This window comes from Trachypithecus francoisi, unplaced genomic scaffold (assembly GCF_009764315.1).
Source record: "Trachypithecus francoisi isolate TF-2019V2 unplaced genomic scaffold, Tfra_2.0 Lachesis_group12, whole genome shotgun sequence".
NCBI lineage: Eukaryota > Metazoa > Chordata > Mammalia > Primates > Cercopithecidae > Trachypithecus > Trachypithecus francoisi.
Window position 1 is genome coordinate 102437427 of NW_022681457.1, and position 19400 is coordinate 102456826.

The window sequence follows — 19400 nt, forward strand, 5'->3', positions numbered from 1 at the left end:
CTTCAATAAATTCATGTTAATGCATGGTCACAGAAGTAATCTAAGTACTTTACCTATAAGTGAAATGTAGGTAAATATATTTCAAGATGAGACCATTTCTTTTCCTCTATAAGTGAAAAACCATTTAATCTTTCCCTTAACTCAAGCCTTTTAACTGAATTGACTTATTTACCCCAATTGTTTGCCTACTGCCTTCAGATCTGTTTGAGTTATACTATATTCTTGTTCACTCAGGCCTCCGTTGACTGCTGAGGGCTGGGTAATGGCAATAATGATAGAGACTATAATCGCTCCATATCATCCCAGACACCGTGCCATCTACCTTCCTCCTCACACCAGGCCTGGGAGACGTTACTACTACTATTTTAGATGAACTTCAAGGAGGTTAAGTAACTTGCCTAAGGTCACAGGTCTAGTAAGGAGAGTAGCTGGCACCCCTTTCACCTAGTTCTACCTCCCGGATTTAAGCATAATTGAATCTATTTACACTGGGTTCTATTAGACTTACCAGAATCAATACCACTTTGAATACTGGGTAGTATGTAGACAATTTGTATCACTTTTCTTGGTCTCAATGAATAAACTGGTATATAGTAGGTGCTCAATAAATGTTTAATTAAATAAAATTCCCTTGCCATAAAACCATTAGCCCTTCAATCCATGGCTGCATATCTTAAGCTTAATCATTAACAGAAAGGAGATTTGGAAAAACAACTACTTATTTTCACCTTTCATAGACATGTAAAATGAATCTCATTAACTCACTCTCAAGAGGGCTACCCAACCCTGTCAGTGAACAGAGCCCTCCAAACACAGATCTGCACTTGACAAACCTCCACAGCAGCAACACGGCTGAAAACACCAGATTCACATAGGAGAAGAGACGTGTTTGCCTTTGAAATAAAGTTGAAGGGGAAAAAAATGCTACTAGGTCTTCAGCTTTGGGAGTCTTCTAGATTTTTAGGTGAAGAGTCGCGATCAAAAAGCACAGAAATCAATAGTAGAAAAAGCTATCTCCTTATTCTAGTTGAAGACCCACTTTGCTGTATACACAATTAATTAAAAGCAGAGACATGGCTAGGAATAAAGAAGGAAGACAATTCCAGCCTTCATCTTTCTCCTATGCTGGATGCTTCCTGCCCTCGAACATCAGGCTCCAAGTTCTTCAGCATTCGGATCCTTGGACTCACACCGGTGGTTTGCCAAGGGCTCTCCGGCCTCTGGCAAAAGACTGAAGGCTGCACTACCTGTTTCCCTACTTTTAAGGTTTTGGGACTTGGACCGATCCACCACTGGCTTCCTTGCTCCTCAAGGTGCAGACGGCCTATCGTGGGACTTTACCTTGTGACTGTGTGCCACCTACCACAGCTTTGGCCACTTTCTGTTGGATTGCACCTGAAGTTAGAGCAGCTGCTGCCATTTCTGTCACCATGAGGGCAAGCCTTTCCGAAAGTGGAGGCCGCAGAGAGGAAGCATTGCTGAGACAGGGAGAAAGAACCCAGGTCCCGATGATAGTGTTGCCATACCTGTACCCAGCCATGGCCAGAGCTATCTCTCCTTTCACACTATGAAGTCACAGGAGCCAACAAGTTAACTTTTTGCATAGGCCAGTTTGGACCAGTAGATTGCACACAGAAGGCGCTCAAAGGAATCCCAGAAGCCTGGCGCTAGAAAGGGTCCCCAATTCAGCTGGTCCGGTGCTCCCTGCGGTACGTGAATGTGTTTACGGCGTCCCCCTGCAACTCTCTCTGATATTCCTATGTCTACCCTAACTTAGTTGTTTTAGTATCAATGTGGTGCCTCCCAGGCAACGTGGTGTCCTGGATGAGAACGGGATCTCTGATGCCTCCATGCTTCTGAGCACCGCCTGGTCTGCAGGGACCATGGGTGGTGTCTGAATCCCCAGTGAAATTCCCTGAGCCTCACAGTCCCAGTGGGGCTTGTCTGTCACTGAGGTGCAAGCCACGCTCAATCCCTGGGGATGCTGAGTGCCGTTAATGGACACGTGATGCCAGCTAAATAAAAACAATTTTCAACCTCCAGAAAGTATCCCAGCCACTCACAAAATCATCCACTGTATCTCACTGTATGCAAGTCTTGTTAGCTCCACGCTGTTCTCAATCTGTAGCATCTCTGCTGCCTGCATGTTGGGAGGCAGACACATGTCAGAAAATACAGATGAGAGAACTGGAAAATGCCAGCGCCCTGTCCAACCCCTACCTTGCCTTTATTTGTTTTTACCCACATGAAAACTGGCACAGAGAGGCAAAACAACTTGCCTAAAGCCACAGAGCAAATAAGTGGCAGTGTCAAAACTTGTTAATGCTAATGTCCAGAAGAGTTAAATAAATGATTCCTAAAACATAAATAAAAAAAAAAAAAAAAAAAAAAGGCTGGGCACGGTGGCTCACGCCTGTAATCCCAGCACTTTGGGAGGCTAAGGCGGGTGGATCACCTGAGGTCAGGAGTTCGTGACCAGCCTGAACAATATGGTGAAACCCCGTCTCTACTAAAAATACAAAAATTAGCCAGGCATGGTGGCGCGTGCCTGCAGTCCCAGCTACTCAGGAGGCTGAGGCAGGAGAATCACTTGAACCCGGGAGGCCGAGGCTGCAGTGAGCTGAGATTGCACCACTACACTCCAGCCTGGGCAACAGAGCAAGATTCAGTCTCAAAAACAAACAAACAAAAAACCAAAAAACAAAAACCAAAAATCTAGCATAAAAACTGAAAAACAGTATGAGTCTGGCTCTAAATTAAAGTTTTACTCAGCTTAGCCAAAGGTCAGAAGTGACCTCTTAGGTCACTATCTGCTTTTCTCATGGGTAAGGGATATTATACTGATAGAAAGACACGCAGAAGACATGGTCCCACTCCAGCACCTGAGAGATTTCTCTTTAATAAGTTTTGGCTTTGGTTTCTCACAATTCAAGTAGCCCAGCTTCTTCTCATGTTGCTGCAATCACTGCTCAGGGAATGGCTTTGCCACCTTTCATCACTGATCTCAGGAAATAAAACAATTGGGACACTAGTTCATGGTGTCCTCCCTAAACTCAATCCTGCCCAGGTGCACACCTCACAGCTGTGTTTCAGAAATGGAATGACACATCCAGGAGTAGACTATTTTTAATGTTAAGCTGTTCTCAAGTTATGATTAACCAAACGACGACCAATCACAGGACACCACTCAAAGCTCTTGGGGAGCTAAAAATGTATAAACAGAAAAACAAAATACCCCAAACAAACTGTAAAATTGTACGGAAATGTGAAACAATGTTGTTCTAAGTGAACAGCTCTTAAATGCGCTCATTGCTGAAGCCTTATGGTGAAATCTGTAATTTGGCGACTCTTGTGCATACTTCCCCCAAAATAACCACACATGTGGCAGGATTTCTCTGCTGTCAAGATACTCTTTAAGGACAGGGATCAAGTCTTATTGGAAGTTTCTCTGCCTAGCAAGCGGCTCAGTCTGGTACATATCAGTTGCTCAGTAAATATCTGCTAAATCAAAGGGCAAGCAAATGAGGAAAATGGGTATTCGGTGGCTTCTCATGCCACTGAAAGGTGCCAGCACAGACATTATGACATCTGCCATCACACACTAAGAGTTTTGTAAGCCATTCACTTCTCCAGCTATGCTTCTCAAAATGTAGTCTACAGGTTCCAAAACAGCAACCCATGGGGAGCCTGTTAAAGATGTAGATTCCCAAGTTCTACCACAACCTAAGAATCAGACACTATGGAAATGAGTTCTGGAGGTATACATTGTAACAAGCACCTCAGATGATTTTTCTATACATTGCTAGAGACTGATTGCTTCATTCTAGACACTACCCCTGCAGTACAGGAAGCTACTTCCTCTAGAGACTGTTCTAGAAAGTGATTGCTTCAGACTAGACACTGCCCTTGAAGTTTAAGAAGCTACTTCCAAGTGGATGGTGGTACTTATCTGAAAGCATGCCTTACAAATTAAGCTTAAAGTAACAGCAAACCATCTCATGTGTCAGAGTAAATGGCCATGGCACCAGGATATTATAAGGCATTCAGTGAAAAGGGGGTTTCAAGGTCTATTAGGTCTAAAATACTGAGTTAATGTATAAACAAACAATAGCAGTTGTTCCCTACTGATCTCCTACTGAGTGTCTGGCGTTTTACTATGAATTTTATATAAATAATCGTAATTCACAATGACCCCATGATGTAGGTGATAGTATCCCCATTTTACAAACAAGGGCACTGAGGCTTATAAAGATGAATCTGCCTAAAGTCACAATGCTAGTAAATAGTAGAGCTGGATAAATGAATTGCATATCCACACAATACACATGACTCAGCAATAAGAAGGAATGAACACACAACAGTAGGGGCGTATCTCTGTAGAGTTCACAGAAAAAGAAAAAAGGAAAAAAAAAACAAAAACATGGATGAATCTCAAGATACTTATGCTGAATGAAAGCCAGACAAAAAATACATACCATATGACTCCATTTATACAATACTCTAGAAAATACAAACTTATGTACAGTGACCGAAAGCAGACCAGCGGCTACCTGGGACATGGGTAAGTGGAAGGGGCAGGAGAGAGGGAGTACACACGGACACGAAGAAACTTTTGGGGGTGATGGAGATGTTTGCCATCTTGACTGTGGTGATGGTTTCAGGCCATATACCAAAACCAATCACACTGTACACTATACCTATGTACAGGTTACTGCATGTCGATCATAGCTCAACAAGGCTGTCTGAAACAAAGTATGAGAGAGAGAGACAGAAGTAGAGGCCCAAGTACAAAGCAGCATCTCCCTAACTCTGTTTAATCTTATGTTCTTAAAGTATCTGTTCCCTTTTTCTTTTTGAAGTTCAAAGATTTATTATGGACTGTAACAGAATGGGCTTTAAAAACAGCCACCAAGTGATTTGCAGAGCTCCTACTCTGATCTCTAAAACTGAGGAAGAAATAATATAAGCCTATAATGATCACGAACAGCAAATCAGTGTTCTTTTAAAGGACCATTAACGATATTGCCATCAAAAGATTAGAACAAGAAATGGAAAAAAAGAAAGAAATGTTGAACGAATGCATGTATAACAGACATTTCTTGACCACCTGTTATATGCCACATACTTTTAGGTACCAACGTTAAAAAAAATGCATAAGACACAGTTCACCTAAGTATAAAGGTGACACTAATAACTTGAGTATTGCTGATCTAAGGAATAACATTACTCCTCTGTAGCCAAAGTTAAGTGGAGAGGAAGCCTTAAGAGAAAATGAAGAGGTGTGTCTAGAAGCTATCAAGGTAACAAACTAATGACAAAAAATGATGGATTGAACAGCTAAGAGAACATGCAAGTGCAAAAATATAAAACCATAATGTCCTTCAGCATAATCAGTACAAAGAGTACCAAGGATTTATGACTTGAAACCTCCCAAAGAGAGTCATCAGGGTTAGCCCAGCCTTGTAACTAGCTTGTCTCCCAAGAAAACAATGTATAGCCAACTGTCAATTAACACAGCTAAAATAAATACCAGACCTTGAATTTGTTTTTTAAAAAAGTAACTTGCTATGAATCAGGAAAACATTTAATTATTAGAAGGCATGTATTACTTGGATTAACACAAAATTGCCTACAGCAACATGGGAGGACCAACCCACACTACCCCCTACCAATCAGAGGAGCAAGCCTGCTGGGGCAGTGGCCTCTCGCTCTGCCAGCGGCCTCTCAGAATGGGGAAGCAGAGCTAGGAGAAAAGGGAAACAAATGCAATCCTAAATTGGTTGTGGAGTGAATCCTGCAGGATCAGGTGTGAAGAATCAAGTACTGAGCGATCACACAGGTGGGAAAGCGTCTCAACTGAGTTACTTTAAAAAAGAGGTCAGCTAAGGAAGCATGATAGCCATTTGGCAGTTTTCTGTCAGGCGATTCCTAAACACTTATACATATATGCATCACTTTTACCCTGTTGGGAGGCAGTATAACTCAGTGTGTAAGGGAGCAGCTCTAAAGTCAGAATGCTGAGGTTTCAATTCTGGCTCAGGGTCATATGAGCTCTGTGACCTTCTCCAAATCACACCACCTCTTTGAGACAGTTTTCTCATGTATAAAACAGGACTTAACAATAATACCCACACTGATGATTTTTGTGAAAATTAAATGTGATAACACATATGCCAAGCTTAATACAGAAAGTGTTCAATAAATGTTTACCATTACTGTTTTTATGTCTGAAAATGGCCACTGTTATTCCTAAATATTGGATGTATTTTACCAGTAATTCATATATATAAAGTCCTTTTTGTTCAAATTTTGAGTATCTGCTGTTTTGTTTTAATTTGAATTGTTTAAGTCTCAGGTTTGGGGTTATACACGGCTACCTTCTTAAATTTACCTGTGATTAATCAGGAGGAAATGGTATGATCAGTTAAGTATCCTGGATCAAAACTGGTTAGAAGCTAGGATTCTCCTGGTGATCAAAATGTAACTTCATTTTGAAAGTATCTTGCCTGAGTACTTTTGCGAGACTGCCCTTTAGGGAATAAATTTTTAAAAATTAAAGTTTCAAAACATTGAAACCCTGGGCTATTTCCGCCCCATATGGAAAGTTAGTAAGGTATCCTGAGAACACTAACTAGCAAACAAGTACAAAAGTCAGAGGTACCTACCTCCTTCTGTGGACCTTTAATTTCTGAACACACTTCTAGTTTTTTTAAAACATCCTGGGTAACCATGAGTGCATCTGAGAAGATATCTTCATTTTCTAGAAGAAAATTCAGCTGGTAATGTTTCCTTTCACATGCTAAATGTGGAACAAAATAAAACAAATCAGAAATTCATTATTTGAAACCAATTTTTACAAGTTTCAGCTGTCTGAGCATCTTCAGGTCATATACTGCACCTAACTGATCTCTATCTAGCACATTAGTTATGAATAACAGACAACAGTATCTCTCACAGCTTCCTCCTTTGTGCTGGCCTCAGCCTGGTTAAAATAGAAGATGATCAGCAGGGCGTGGTGGCTCATGCCTATAATCCTAGCACTTTGGGAGGCCGAGGCGGGTGGATCACAAGGTCAGGAGTTCGAGACCAGCCTGGCCAACATGGTGAAATCCCATCTCTACTAAAAATACAAAAAATTAGCTAGGCGTGGTGGTGCATGCCTGTAATCCCAGCTACTTGGGAGGATGAAGCAGGAAAATCGCTTGAACCCAGGAGGCAGAGGTTGCAGTGAGCTGAGATCACGCCACTGTACTTCAGCCTAGGCAACAGAGCAAGGCTCCGTCTCAAGAGAAAACAAAACAAAATAAAAAAAACAGATAATTATCGAAATGGTACCTCATTATTCCAATACTGCTTTTCTGCTCTGTAGTTCACGTTTGGACTTTCAACGTTCAAAAACACAGACACTTTTAAAAGAAGAACGGCCCAGAATGGTATTGCACTGAATATTGGTTTTCTACCTAACAGTGGTCTTTGATAAATTTATTAATGAAACATTAAAACTGATAAAGATCATTAAAAACAGAAGGATAGATTATAAGACAATGACTGTTACCTGGTTCTGTGCTTGTCTCCTTTGCCTCACTAAAGGTTTGCACAACAAGGGAGGGGGAACAATCTTCAGCTGTGTTAGGAGTCTCCACTGGGGTTTCTGCACTCCTCTGGCTCTCCTGGGCCGTGGGAGAATTCACACTCATCTCTTGTGAAACTGCAAGGACTGCTTCCTCAGTCTCCGCTTTCACAGGGCCCCCTGGAGTGGCAGAAAGCTCTGGGGAAGAGTGAGGCTCTCCAGCACCTTCGGATGAAAGGATTTCTACTTGAGGCTTCTCTGGTTCCTTCCTGGATGTCTCTGAGGATGGCGTAGAGACATCCCTTACCACCTGACCCTGAACAGAGCAGTTTACAAGGCTGGTCAGAAGATTTTTGCAGCTAACAGCCACATCAAACATCTGTAGACTGTCTGCTAAGGAGATGATTTTGGAGAAGTTGTGCTTGCCCACAGGTAGTTTGCCCGTGTACATCATTTCCAACAAGAGCGCAAACTCCTCGGGGCTCACCACAGATGCATCGATGGAGATGGTATCTGTGTTATCCAGCAGGGTTTTGAACAGGAGGCTGGCAGCAGCCAGGACAAGCTTGTGAGCCCTGAAGTAAATGGTACCAATGGAGATGGTGCAATCACAGAACTGCTGCTCCTTGCACAGAGTGTAGAGCTGCTGCAGCAGCTGCCGGCTGTAGTTGGGGAGCTCCATTGCATCAACTCTGCCCCAAGAACTCCTCTTCCTCTCCTCTCCTAGAGTCGGCTTTGGGGGGACAGGCTCTAGAGAAAATACCCACAAAATACCAGGTTAAAACTTCAAAAAACCATAGGGAAAGAAAGGCCTTGAATGAAATGCTAAATGAACAGAAAGGCATTTCACTCATTCATTCAACAAATGTTGCTTAATAGGGAGGGACAGTATGCCAGGTATACTAAATCAATAATGATCATTATGTGTTTAAACATATGAAAGAAACTGCGCATAATGCTTTGTATGGACTATCTCATTTGATTCTCACAACGACTCAGTGGAAAAGATACTATTTCCTCCCCATTTTACAGATGAGATTGGAGCTTTGAAGGACCCAGAGAATCACCCTAAGGAAAAATAGCCATCTCACTGACTTCAAAGCTCTAACTACACTACCATTCCTGCTCCCAAAGAGCTCTCAGCCACCTAGAGGAGATAAATATGTAGATGGAGACTTATAATACAATGTCCTTGGCTTATTCAGTCTAGCCCTAACGATGGACAAGAGGTCATCATTCTCTTCCTCTGAAAACACATTTTTCACTTGGTTCTCCTTCTCACTCACTAGCCATGCCTTCCCAGACTCCTTGGTTGGGTCCTCTGTGTCACTGCAGCCTTTAAAGTTTGGAGTGCTCAAGGACCCAGTCATCCCACCCCTTACCTTCCCTCTCTTCTGATTCCATAGCTTTGAAATGTCATCTAAATGCTGACAGCTTTCAGATTTATGTCTCTGGCTCAGACTGTTCCTCTGAACTCCTGATGTAGACTTCCAACCACCTACTCAACATCTCCAATTGGAACCTGGTTTCTGAAATGTAACATATCCAAAACTCTCCTGCCACTTTCCCACCTTACAGCAATTCTGTCCTTCTCGTTCTTCAGACTAAAACCAAGTCATCCTTGACTTTTGCTTTTTCTCATATGCTATATCCAATCCTTTATAAATCCTGTTGGCTCTATCTTCAAAACATATCCAAACTCCAACCGCTAATTTCCTTCACTGGCTCCTCTCTAGTCAGTCCAAGCTGCCATCATCTCTTACCTAGATTACTGCAGCAACCTCCTAATTAGCCTCCATGCCTCCATCCTCCCCTACTGCTATCCCTATCTCATCCTATCTTTGACCCAGTAGGCAGAGCAACCTACTTAACACACAGCCAGATCTTGCTGCTTCTTTGCACAAAAAGCCTTAAATGGCTTCCAGTCTTGGAGTAAAAGTCAAAGTTCTTACAATGGCCTAGCAAGCCTTTAATCATGATCTAGCTGTCATCGGCTCCTAACCTCATCTTCTACCACTCACTCTCCCCCTCACCGGTTCTGCTCTGAGAACTCCGCCTTCCTTGCTGACCTGGGAATATACTAAGCATGCTCTACGTTGTCTGCCTCAGGGCCAAGCATGCTTAGCATATCTGTGCGTGGCTGGCTGGCTTATTTCTACCAACCCTTTGCTCAGAGGCCATGTTAGCAATAAGGCCTTCCCTGACCATGTTTTTTCAACAAGCAACCTCCCCTCCAACCTCAGAACATCCCGCTCCTTCGTCTGCTTTGTTTTTCATCATAGCACTTATCGCCTACTGACATACTATATTTTTATTTGTTATTATCTATCGTCCTTCACTAGAATATAAGCTCCATTAGGGTAGGAACTTAATTTTATCATCTGCTGTATCCCAATGCTTAAAATTCTGCTTAACACAAATACTGCTGATAAGTTGGTAGAATGAATAAATAACTAAAAGGAAACATAATGATGGATTTGTACACAGAAACACAGTTTGGGGGATAGGGGAGTCCAGGAGTTAGAGTAAAGCTTTGAGGGAATAACAGCTGACCTGTGTCTTAAAAGATACAGACACACAGATGAGGTAAAAAGAATGGGAGGAAAAGGCAATCCTGGCAGGGATGCCTGCATGAGGCACGCAGATAAGAAAACATCCCATGGTGGGAGGCAGGAGGATTAGGAGCTGAGATTATTACTGGAACATAAAGCAGGGAATAGGAGTGTTAAGAGATGAATCTGGAGAGGCAGGCAGGGGTGTTGGCCACAGAGGGATATATAGACCATGATTATGAGCTTGGATTTTATCCTAAAAGCAATGAGCAGCCATTGAGGAGTTTGAAGGGCTTTAAAGAGCAAAGTCATGTGGTCAGATATGCATTTTAAATATACCACTTAAGTAACATGTGTACAGAATTTGAGGGGGATAATGCTGGAGACGGGCTCTATTATTGCAGAAGATCAGGAGAAAATCAATGAGGGCTTCAAGCAGGAGAACTGGTAATAGGAGAGAGCCAAAACACATTGCGAAAGTATAGCTGTCATGACTTAGGGGCTGAATGATGTGAAGGATGGCGAGAAACAATTCCCAGGTTCCTGGCTTGGTGAGTGGGTGGATGATAAGATGATCCTGATAATACAAGAACAGACAGTTTAGGGGGAGAGACATCTAGTTCAGTTTTGAGTTTGAGGATCTTATCTTTGTGGATCTTTGAGGAAATTATATAATCTCACTTGTATAAAGAAACAAGTACACTAAGAAAAGGGCAGAAAGACATATGTCAAAAAACCAGCAATTGCTTTTGTTAGAGGATTATGGATGATTCTCTTTCCACCCCACCATTTCTACATTTACTGACACTGAAATTGACAGATAAAAACATAAATAAAAATATTTCAGAGTTCCAGTTTCCATTCTGGCATGTCAGGAGCTTAGAAGTCACCGTGTCTTAAAAGCAAACAAAGCTGAACAAACTGAAAAACCAATAACCTTCTTTAATTAATCAAAGAAAGGTCACAGGGCAAATCATTGTCCCTAAAATTAGAGACAGGTAGACACAGAGAATCACAACTTAATGAACAAAAAACACAAGCCAGGCGCAGCAGCTCATGCTTATAATCCCAACACTTTGGGAGGCTGTGGCTGGTGGATCACGTGAGGTCAGGAGTTCGAGACCAGCCTGGCCAACATGGCAAAACCTCGTCTCTACTAAAAAAATATACAAATTAGCTAGGCATGGTGGCGGGCACCTGGAATCCCAGCTACTCAGAAGGCTGAGGCAGGAGAATCACTTGAACCTAGAAGGCAGAAGCTGCAGTGAGCCCAGATCACGCTACTGCACTCCAGCCTGGGCAAAAGAGGAAGACTCCGTCTCAAAACACAAAACAAAACAAAAACAACATATGAACAAAAGCCTCTGTAGGAACAAGTGCCAGTTTAAGAAAACCTGAACTGCAATCGATGAATCGCTGGAAGCTCAGTGTGCACAACTCTGAGAGTTAAAAATTCTGGGGGCGACTCAGTCATAGGGGGCCCCCAACACTTCTGTGAGCTTTACCTCCTAGAGCTCTAACAAGTCCTCACAATGAATACTGAAGAAAAATTCCCTCTTGCTTCCAGCAGCGGAAGAGGGAAAAGGAGCCATTTTGAAATCTGCCAGAGCACTCTGTTTTTAACAAGGCCTGCCTTCAAGAAAAGCATTTTACAAGAGCCTGACTGGCTACAGTTTTCTCAGAGTCTAACCTACCTGGAGAAAAACAGATATCAAATTCCAGCTCCCTCCAGCCATCCTGTACCATCTAAGGAGCAAAAAAGCCTGAGAGTACTTGGGAAGTTCACAGCCCAGGGGCACAAGCTCACCAAAAGAGTGAGAATCCCAGGACTACAGAAAGCTTCTCCTCCCCTACACCCTACTACCACATCAATAAAGGCCTAGCTATAGTGGTTCCTTTTATGCAATACATCATGTTCACCTTTCGACAAAAAATTACAAGGCATACTAAAAGGCAAACAAACAAACAAAACCAAAAAACAGTTTGGAGACAGAACAAACTTCAAAACTACTCAGATATAGCAAGAATGTCTGAATTAGCACAACAGGTTTTTTTTTTTTTTAAGACTATGATTACATATCCAGGGGCTTTAATGGAAAAAGTACAAAACATGTAAGAATAGATGGATAATGTAACAGAGAAATGGAAATTCTAAGAAATAATCAAAAAGAAACGCTAGAGACAAAAAACACCATAACAGAAATGAAGACTGCCTTTGATGAGCTCATTAGTAGACTGAACACGACTGAGGAAAGAATCTCTTAGCTTGAAGATGTAACAATCCAAAACTAAAAAGCAAAGTAAAAAAAGAAGAAAAAAACAGAACAGAATATCTAACAGTGGGAAGACTAGAAAAGAAATAACTAATGCCAAATGGGGACACCAGAAGGGGAAGAGAGAAAAGCAGCAATATTTGATGCAATAATGACCTAGAATTTCCCCAAATTAATGGCAGACACCACATCACAGATCCAGGAAACTCAGAGGACATTAAGCCTAGGCATATAGTTTTCAAATGTCAGAAAATCAAAGGTGGCCATGGTAACAAAGAAAAACAAAATAGACAATACAACGTATTAATATCAGTATCACTGTATATTAATATCAGTATCAATGTATATATACATTAAAAATATAAGGTAATTTATGAATGTCCACAAATATAAACTAAATAAAATGATTCAATTCCTTGAACGATGCAATCTGTCAAAACTCACACACATAGCAATAGACTATCTGAACAGGCCTATATCTATTAAAGAAGGTGAATCAATAATAACCTCCCCAAAGTGGAAGCAACAGGCCCAGATGTGTTCACTAATGAGTTCCACCCAATATTTAAGAAAGAAATTATACCAATTCTCTACAAACTCTTCCAGAAGACAGAAGCAGAGGGTATACTTCCCAACTCATTCTTTGAGGCCAACATTAACCTTCTACCAAAACCACACAGAGATATTACAAGAAAAGAAAACCACAGACCAGTATCTCTTGTGAAGACAGACGCAAAAATCCTCAACAAAATATTAGCAACTTGACTCTAACAATGCCTAAAGAGAATTATACATCATGGCCAAATGGGATTTCTCACAGGTATGCAAAGCTGGTTCAACATTCAAAATCAATTAATGTAATTCATCCCATCAACAGGCTAAAGAAGAAAAATCATATGAATATGTCAACAGAAAGATGCAGAAAAAGCATCTGGCAGAAATCCAATGCCCATTCATGATAAAAACTCTAACAAACCAGAAACAGAGTGGAACTTCCTCAACTTGATAAAGAACATCTACAAAAAACCTACAGTTGACATCATTGATAATGGTGAGAAACTCAAAGTCTTCCCACTGGGATTATAAACAAGGCTGGGATATCCCAGTTCATCACTGATCCTAAACACTGTATTGGAAGTCCTAGCTAATGCAACAGGACAAGAAAAGGAAATAAAAGGTATACCGATTGGGAAGGAAGTTAAAACTGTCTTTGTTTGCAGACTACATGATTGTCTTTACAGAAAATTAGAGAGATGACAAAAAACTTCCTGGAACTAACAAGAGATTATAGCAAAGTTGTAAGACATAAAGTTAATATACAAAAGTTAACTGTTTTCCTATATACCAGCAGTAAGGTAGAATTTGAAATTAAAAATTTTACCATTTACACTAGCACCCTAAAAAGGCAAATACTTAGGTATAAATCTAACAAAATATGTACAAGATCTATAAGAAGAAAACAACAAAACTCTGATGAAAGATATCAAAGAACTTAAAAAATGGAGAGCTATCCCATGTTGTTAGATCGAAATATTCAATATTTTCAGAGACTCAGATCTTCCCCATGACCAAAATAGCTAACTCAATATTGAAGGAGAAGACTGAAGTTGGAGGACTGACACTGACTTCAATATTTACTATTTTAAAGCTACAATAATCAAGACAATGTGGTATTCGTGAAAGAACAGACAAGTAGATTAGTGAAACAGAACAGAAAGCCCAGAAACAGACCCCACACAAATACAGTCAATTCATCTTTGACAAAGGAGCAAAGGCACTAAAATGAAGCAAAGAATATCTTTTCAACAAGTGATGCTGGAATCAATTGGACATTCACATAAAAAAAAATGAATCTAGACATAGATCTTACACCCTTCACAAAAATTAACTTAAAATACATCAGAGACCTAGATGTAAAATACAAAACTATAATTCCTAGAAGTTAACACAGGAGAAAACTTAGTTGACTTTGGTTATGACAGTCTTTTTAGACACAACACCGAAGGCACAATCCATGACAGAAATAAATTTTGCTCCATGAAAGACAATGTCAAGAAAATGAAAAGACAAGCCACAGACTGGGAGAAAATATTTGCAAAAGACACATCAGATAAAGAACTCTCAAAACTCAACAATAAGAAAACAAACAACCCAATTAAAAAATAGCAAAAGACTTGAACAGATACCTCATCAAAGAAGATATGCAGATGACAAATAAGCATATGAAAAGATGTTGTACATGGTATGTCTTTAGAGAATTGCAAATTAAAACAACAAGATACCATCACACACCTATCAGAATGACCAAAATCCAAAACACTAGCAATACCAAATGCTGACGAAGATGTAGAGAAACAGGAACTTTCATTCAATGCTGGTGGGAATGCAAAATAGTACAGACATTCTACAGATTAGCAGTTTCTTACAAAACTAAACATACTCTTGCCACATGATCCAGTAATCACATTCCTTGGTAATTACCCAAAGGGGTGGAAGACTTGTGGCTACACAAAAGCCTGCACATGATGCTTATAAAGCAGCTTTATTCATAATTGCCAAAATTTGGAAGCAACCAAGAAGTAGATATAATGAATAAACTGTGGTACATCCAGACAATGGACTGTTATTCAGTGCTAAAAAGATATGAGATATAAAGCCATGAAAAGACAGGGAGGAAACTTAAATGCATATTTCTAAGTGAAAGAAGTCAATCTGAAAATGCTACATACTTTATAATTCTAAATATATGACGTTCTAGAAAAGGTAAATAGATAGATAGTAAAAAAGACCAGTGATTGCCAGGGGTCAGAAGAGAGGGAGGGACGAATAAGCAAAGCACAGAGGATTTTTAGGGCAGTGAAATTATTCTTCATGAATCTACAATGGCAAATATAGGTCATTATACATTTGTCAAAACCCACATAATGCACAACACCAACAGTGAACCCTAATGTAAACTATGGACTCAGGGTAAGAATGATGTGTCAATGCAGGTTCATCAGTTACAAGAAATGTACCACTATGGTGTGAGACATGGATGGTGGGAAAGGTTGTGCATGTGTGGGGAATGGGAGTGGGAAGAGATCTGCAAACCCTCTGTAATTTCTGCTTAATTCTGCATGTACCTCAAACTGCTCTAAAAAATAGTTTATTAATTAAAGATTTGCCAAAATAAGTATCAATGTTTCAGTTCTAACTACCCCAGCCCCTTCTACACCATGTACCTAATATTGTTGGGCATTCATGAATTCATATGATTTTTTTTCAGCTTCCTCAAACAAAATCTTTAAGATGTCTACCCCTACTTTTTGAATACAGTCTGTTTTAATCTGTATTATAAAAATGCACATATATTTTTAAACAAATGAAGAAACAGTCCTAGGAGGTAAGCGCCTTCCTTTAAAAGTAGCAGCTCAAGTAGGGGAACTGGAATTTTTATCTCTTGGTGTTTTATGGAAAGAGGGGGGAAAATTCCATAAGATTTAAAACTAGGAAAACATTTTTTTAAATTTTAAATTAATTTAATATTTAAGAAAAATCTGAACAAGAATTCAATTTGCAAATAACAAAAGACCATAAACAGGCACTGATGAGGTTTTTCTAAGCAACAAATTATACCAATGTAATGTGATTTTTTTTTTTGTAAAACAAGACGTAAGTCTTATGGATTATAGTAAACCAAAAGACCAACCTGGACATACATTAGATTTTTAAACATTCTTATTAGTAAGAAACAAGTGACTGGGATTATATTTTCGGTAGACTCAAACTTAAAGGTTGCTTTTAAGTTTCTGGGGAGGGTACCCACATCAGATTAAACAAGAAGAAGATACGCCCAAGATGGAGAGGGAGATATTTCGAGCTTTCTGTGGTCAGAGCTATTTAATGTTTTTGTGAACAACTTAATAAGAAGAGAAAAAGAAAAACTTCAGCAGAATGAGCAACTAGGCAAGGTTAAAAAGCCAACTGAACCTAATTATCTGGCTTACCAATATATAGATACTAAAAAGATGGTTATAAGCTTGAGCAATAAAATGAAAACGGGAACCATTAAGGCCTAAAACATTCAAGGGTGGTCAATGGCTACATAATGAATCCAAGTTGGCAATGTCGAAAATTGAAAATGTACTGAGATTAATGCAATAGTAATTAAAAAACAGACTTTTGGCAAAACGGCACACTGACCTGAAGTAAATGGATCTTTTTCTCCCCCTACAAACACACAGAAATGCTGGATAAAACACAAAAATGCTTTAAAAATACATAGGCTTGAAAAAAATTAAAGAAAAGAAATCCCTAGGTACCTGAAATGAAAGAAATATCAAAATCAAAGCTAGAACAGTAAGTGGGAATTGAGACGATGGTGGCCCACAGGGGTTTCAAACTCCTGTACAGGCCCTAAGCTGGGAGGAGGAAGCATTAACGCTCACATGAAGACTGCAAATGTAGCTTCAGGCAGGTAGAAGGTGGGGAGTTAGCACTGAGACCCTTGAATAAAGCCCAGAGCCTCAAACTTCGATCCTTCCTTGATATGCGGTCTGAAAAATCTGCTCACTGGCTCAAGGAAACAACAGTAAGAGTTGTTTATTATCTAGGCCTTCAGCAGGAGAAAAGGTAAAATGTACATCTATGCCACACAGAGGTATAGCATCCACATTTATACTCTGTATCATACAGGAATCTCAAGTCAGGAAATTAACATAAAAACTGGTCTCTAGTAGGCAGCAGAAAAAAACAAAGGGACTCACATAGAGCAAAAGAAAAACACAGAAAAGGGCCAGGCGCGGTGGCTCACACCTGTAACCCTAACACTTTGGGAGGCCGAGGCGGGCGGATCACGAGGTCAGGAGATCGAGACCATCCTGGCTAGCATGATGAAACCCTGTCTCTACTAAAAAAACAAAAAACAAAAAAATTAGCTGGGCGTAGTGGCAGGCGCCCATAGTCCCCAGCTACTCAGGAGACTGAGGCAGGAGAATGGCGTGAACCCGGGAGGCAGAGGTCAGTGAGCTGAGATCGCACCACTGCACTCCAGCCTGAGTGACAGAGCGAGACTCCGTCTCGAAAAAAACAAAACAAAACACACACACACAGAAAAGAAGCTCACAATTACAAACCACATGAGGAAGACCTGGACGTGAAAAGTAAATCTATAAAAGCTAACAGTAGAAAATGTCAGAGGGGACTTTTGAAACAGGTAAGGCAAAGACTTCTGAAACAATTCCCCAAAAGCTTAAAAAAGAGAATAAATTTGACTCTATAGGTATTAAAGGTTTCTGTCAAAGGATACTAGAGACAGATGGACAAATGACAGAAATGGCAGATATTTGCAAAGTTTAAAGGCAACAAGGAATTGATATCTAGAACATATAAGAAATTCCTGGCTGGGTAATCCCAGCACTTTGGGAGGCCAAGGCAGGTAGATCACCTGAGCTCAGGAGTTCGAGACCAGCCTAGCCAACATGGTGAAACCCCGTCTCTACTAAAAATATAAAAACTAGCCGGTGTGGTGGTAGGGGCCTGTAATCCCAGCTACTCAGGAGGCTGAGGCAGGAGAATTGCTTGAACCCAGGAGATGGCAGTTGCAGTGAGTCAAAATGGTGCTACTGTACTCCAGCCTTGGCAGCGACAGAGTGAGACTCCATCTCAGAAAAAAAGAAAAGAACTTATAGGACCTCAAAATTAAGTCACTGAAATCCATCAGTGGATTAATAGATTAGACAGAGCTAAAGAAAAAATGTGTGATTAAGCCAGGCACAGTGGCTCACGTCTGTAATCCCAGCACTCTGGGAGGCCACAGTGGGCAGATCACGAGGTCAGAAGATCGAGACCATCCTGGCTAACACGGTGAAACCCCGCCTCTACTAAAAATACAAAAAATTGGGCCGGGAGCAGTGGCTCACGCCTGTAATCCCAGCACTTTGGGAGGCTGAGGCGGGCGGATCACGAGGTCAGGAAATCGAGACCATCCTGGCTAACACGGTGAAACCCTGTCTCTACTAAAAATACAAAAAATTAGCCGGGCGTGGTGACGGGCGCCTGTAGTCCCAGCTACTCAGGAGGCTGAGGCAGGAGAATGGCGTGAACCTGGGAGGTGGAGCTTGCAGTGAGCTGAGATGGCGCCACTGTACTCCAGTCTTGGTGACAGAGTGAGACTATGTCTCAAAAAAAAAAAAAAAAAATTGGCCGGGCGTGGTGGCGGGCGCCTGTAGTCCCAGCTACTCGGGAGGCTGAGGCAGGAGAACCGCATGAATCCGGGAGGCAGAGCTTGCAGTGAGCCGAAACCGCACCACTGCACTCCAGCCTGGGCATCAGAGTAAGACTCTATCTCAAAAAAAAAAAAAGAATAAGAAGAAAGAAAAAATGTATGATTAGGAAGAAAAGTCTGAGAAAACTGCTTAGAAGGTAGTAGTTAAAAAGAAAATATGAAAAAGAGGTTAAGGGACATAGAAGATAAATGAGAGCCAAACATGCATCTAATAGGTGTTCCAGCTGGAGACACTGGAGAACATGTGGGAGAAGCAATTTGAAGACATGGCTAGGAATTTTCTAGAATTAAAAAATGAGTTTTAAGAATAAAAGCTTCAAAATATCAACACAGAAAAAGAAATTTAAGCAAACCAAGAGAAAACACATTACTTACAAAAGAATGACAACGAGGCTGATACAGACTTCTCATTAATAATAATAGATGTAAAGAGGAAATGGAGCAACAGTTTTCAAATATTAAGGAAAATGCCAATCAACCAAGTATCTATATGATAAACTATCAAGTCAGGCTAACTTTTTAAACAAACATAAAAGACTCAGAGACTGTCACTGAAAGAATTACTATAAGAAGGAAACTGAATCAGAAAAAAGGGATAAAAATGTTAAGAAAAAAATAGTAAGCAACAAGCAAAAGAATTATTAAACATCATCTCCACTAAAATAATTAAAATCAGAAAGACTGGTAACACCGTATGTTGGTGAGAATGCTGAATGACCAGAGCTCTCATACACTGC

The 19400-nt window shown here is 40.6% G+C and overlaps 1 protein-coding gene across 2 annotated transcripts in view; it reads right to left on the reverse strand.

Moving 5' to 3' along the window:
• Nucleotides 1–19400, reverse strand: part of ZBTB40 (zinc finger and BTB domain containing 40) — a 79438-nt gene that overhangs the window by 32435 nt on the left and 27603 nt on the right. For both annotated transcript variants that reach the window (XM_033227911.1, XM_033227909.1), the window contains 2 exons: nucleotides 7556–8320; nucleotides 6666–6799 (listed from right to left, as the gene is read on the reverse strand). In XM_033227911.1, coding sequence (XP_033083802.1) covers nucleotides 6666–6799; nucleotides 7556–8252 — 831 coding nt within the window. In that variant the 5' untranslated portion in view covers nucleotides 8253–8320. The remainder of the gene's footprint in view (nucleotides 1–6665; nucleotides 6800–7555; nucleotides 8321–19400) is intronic.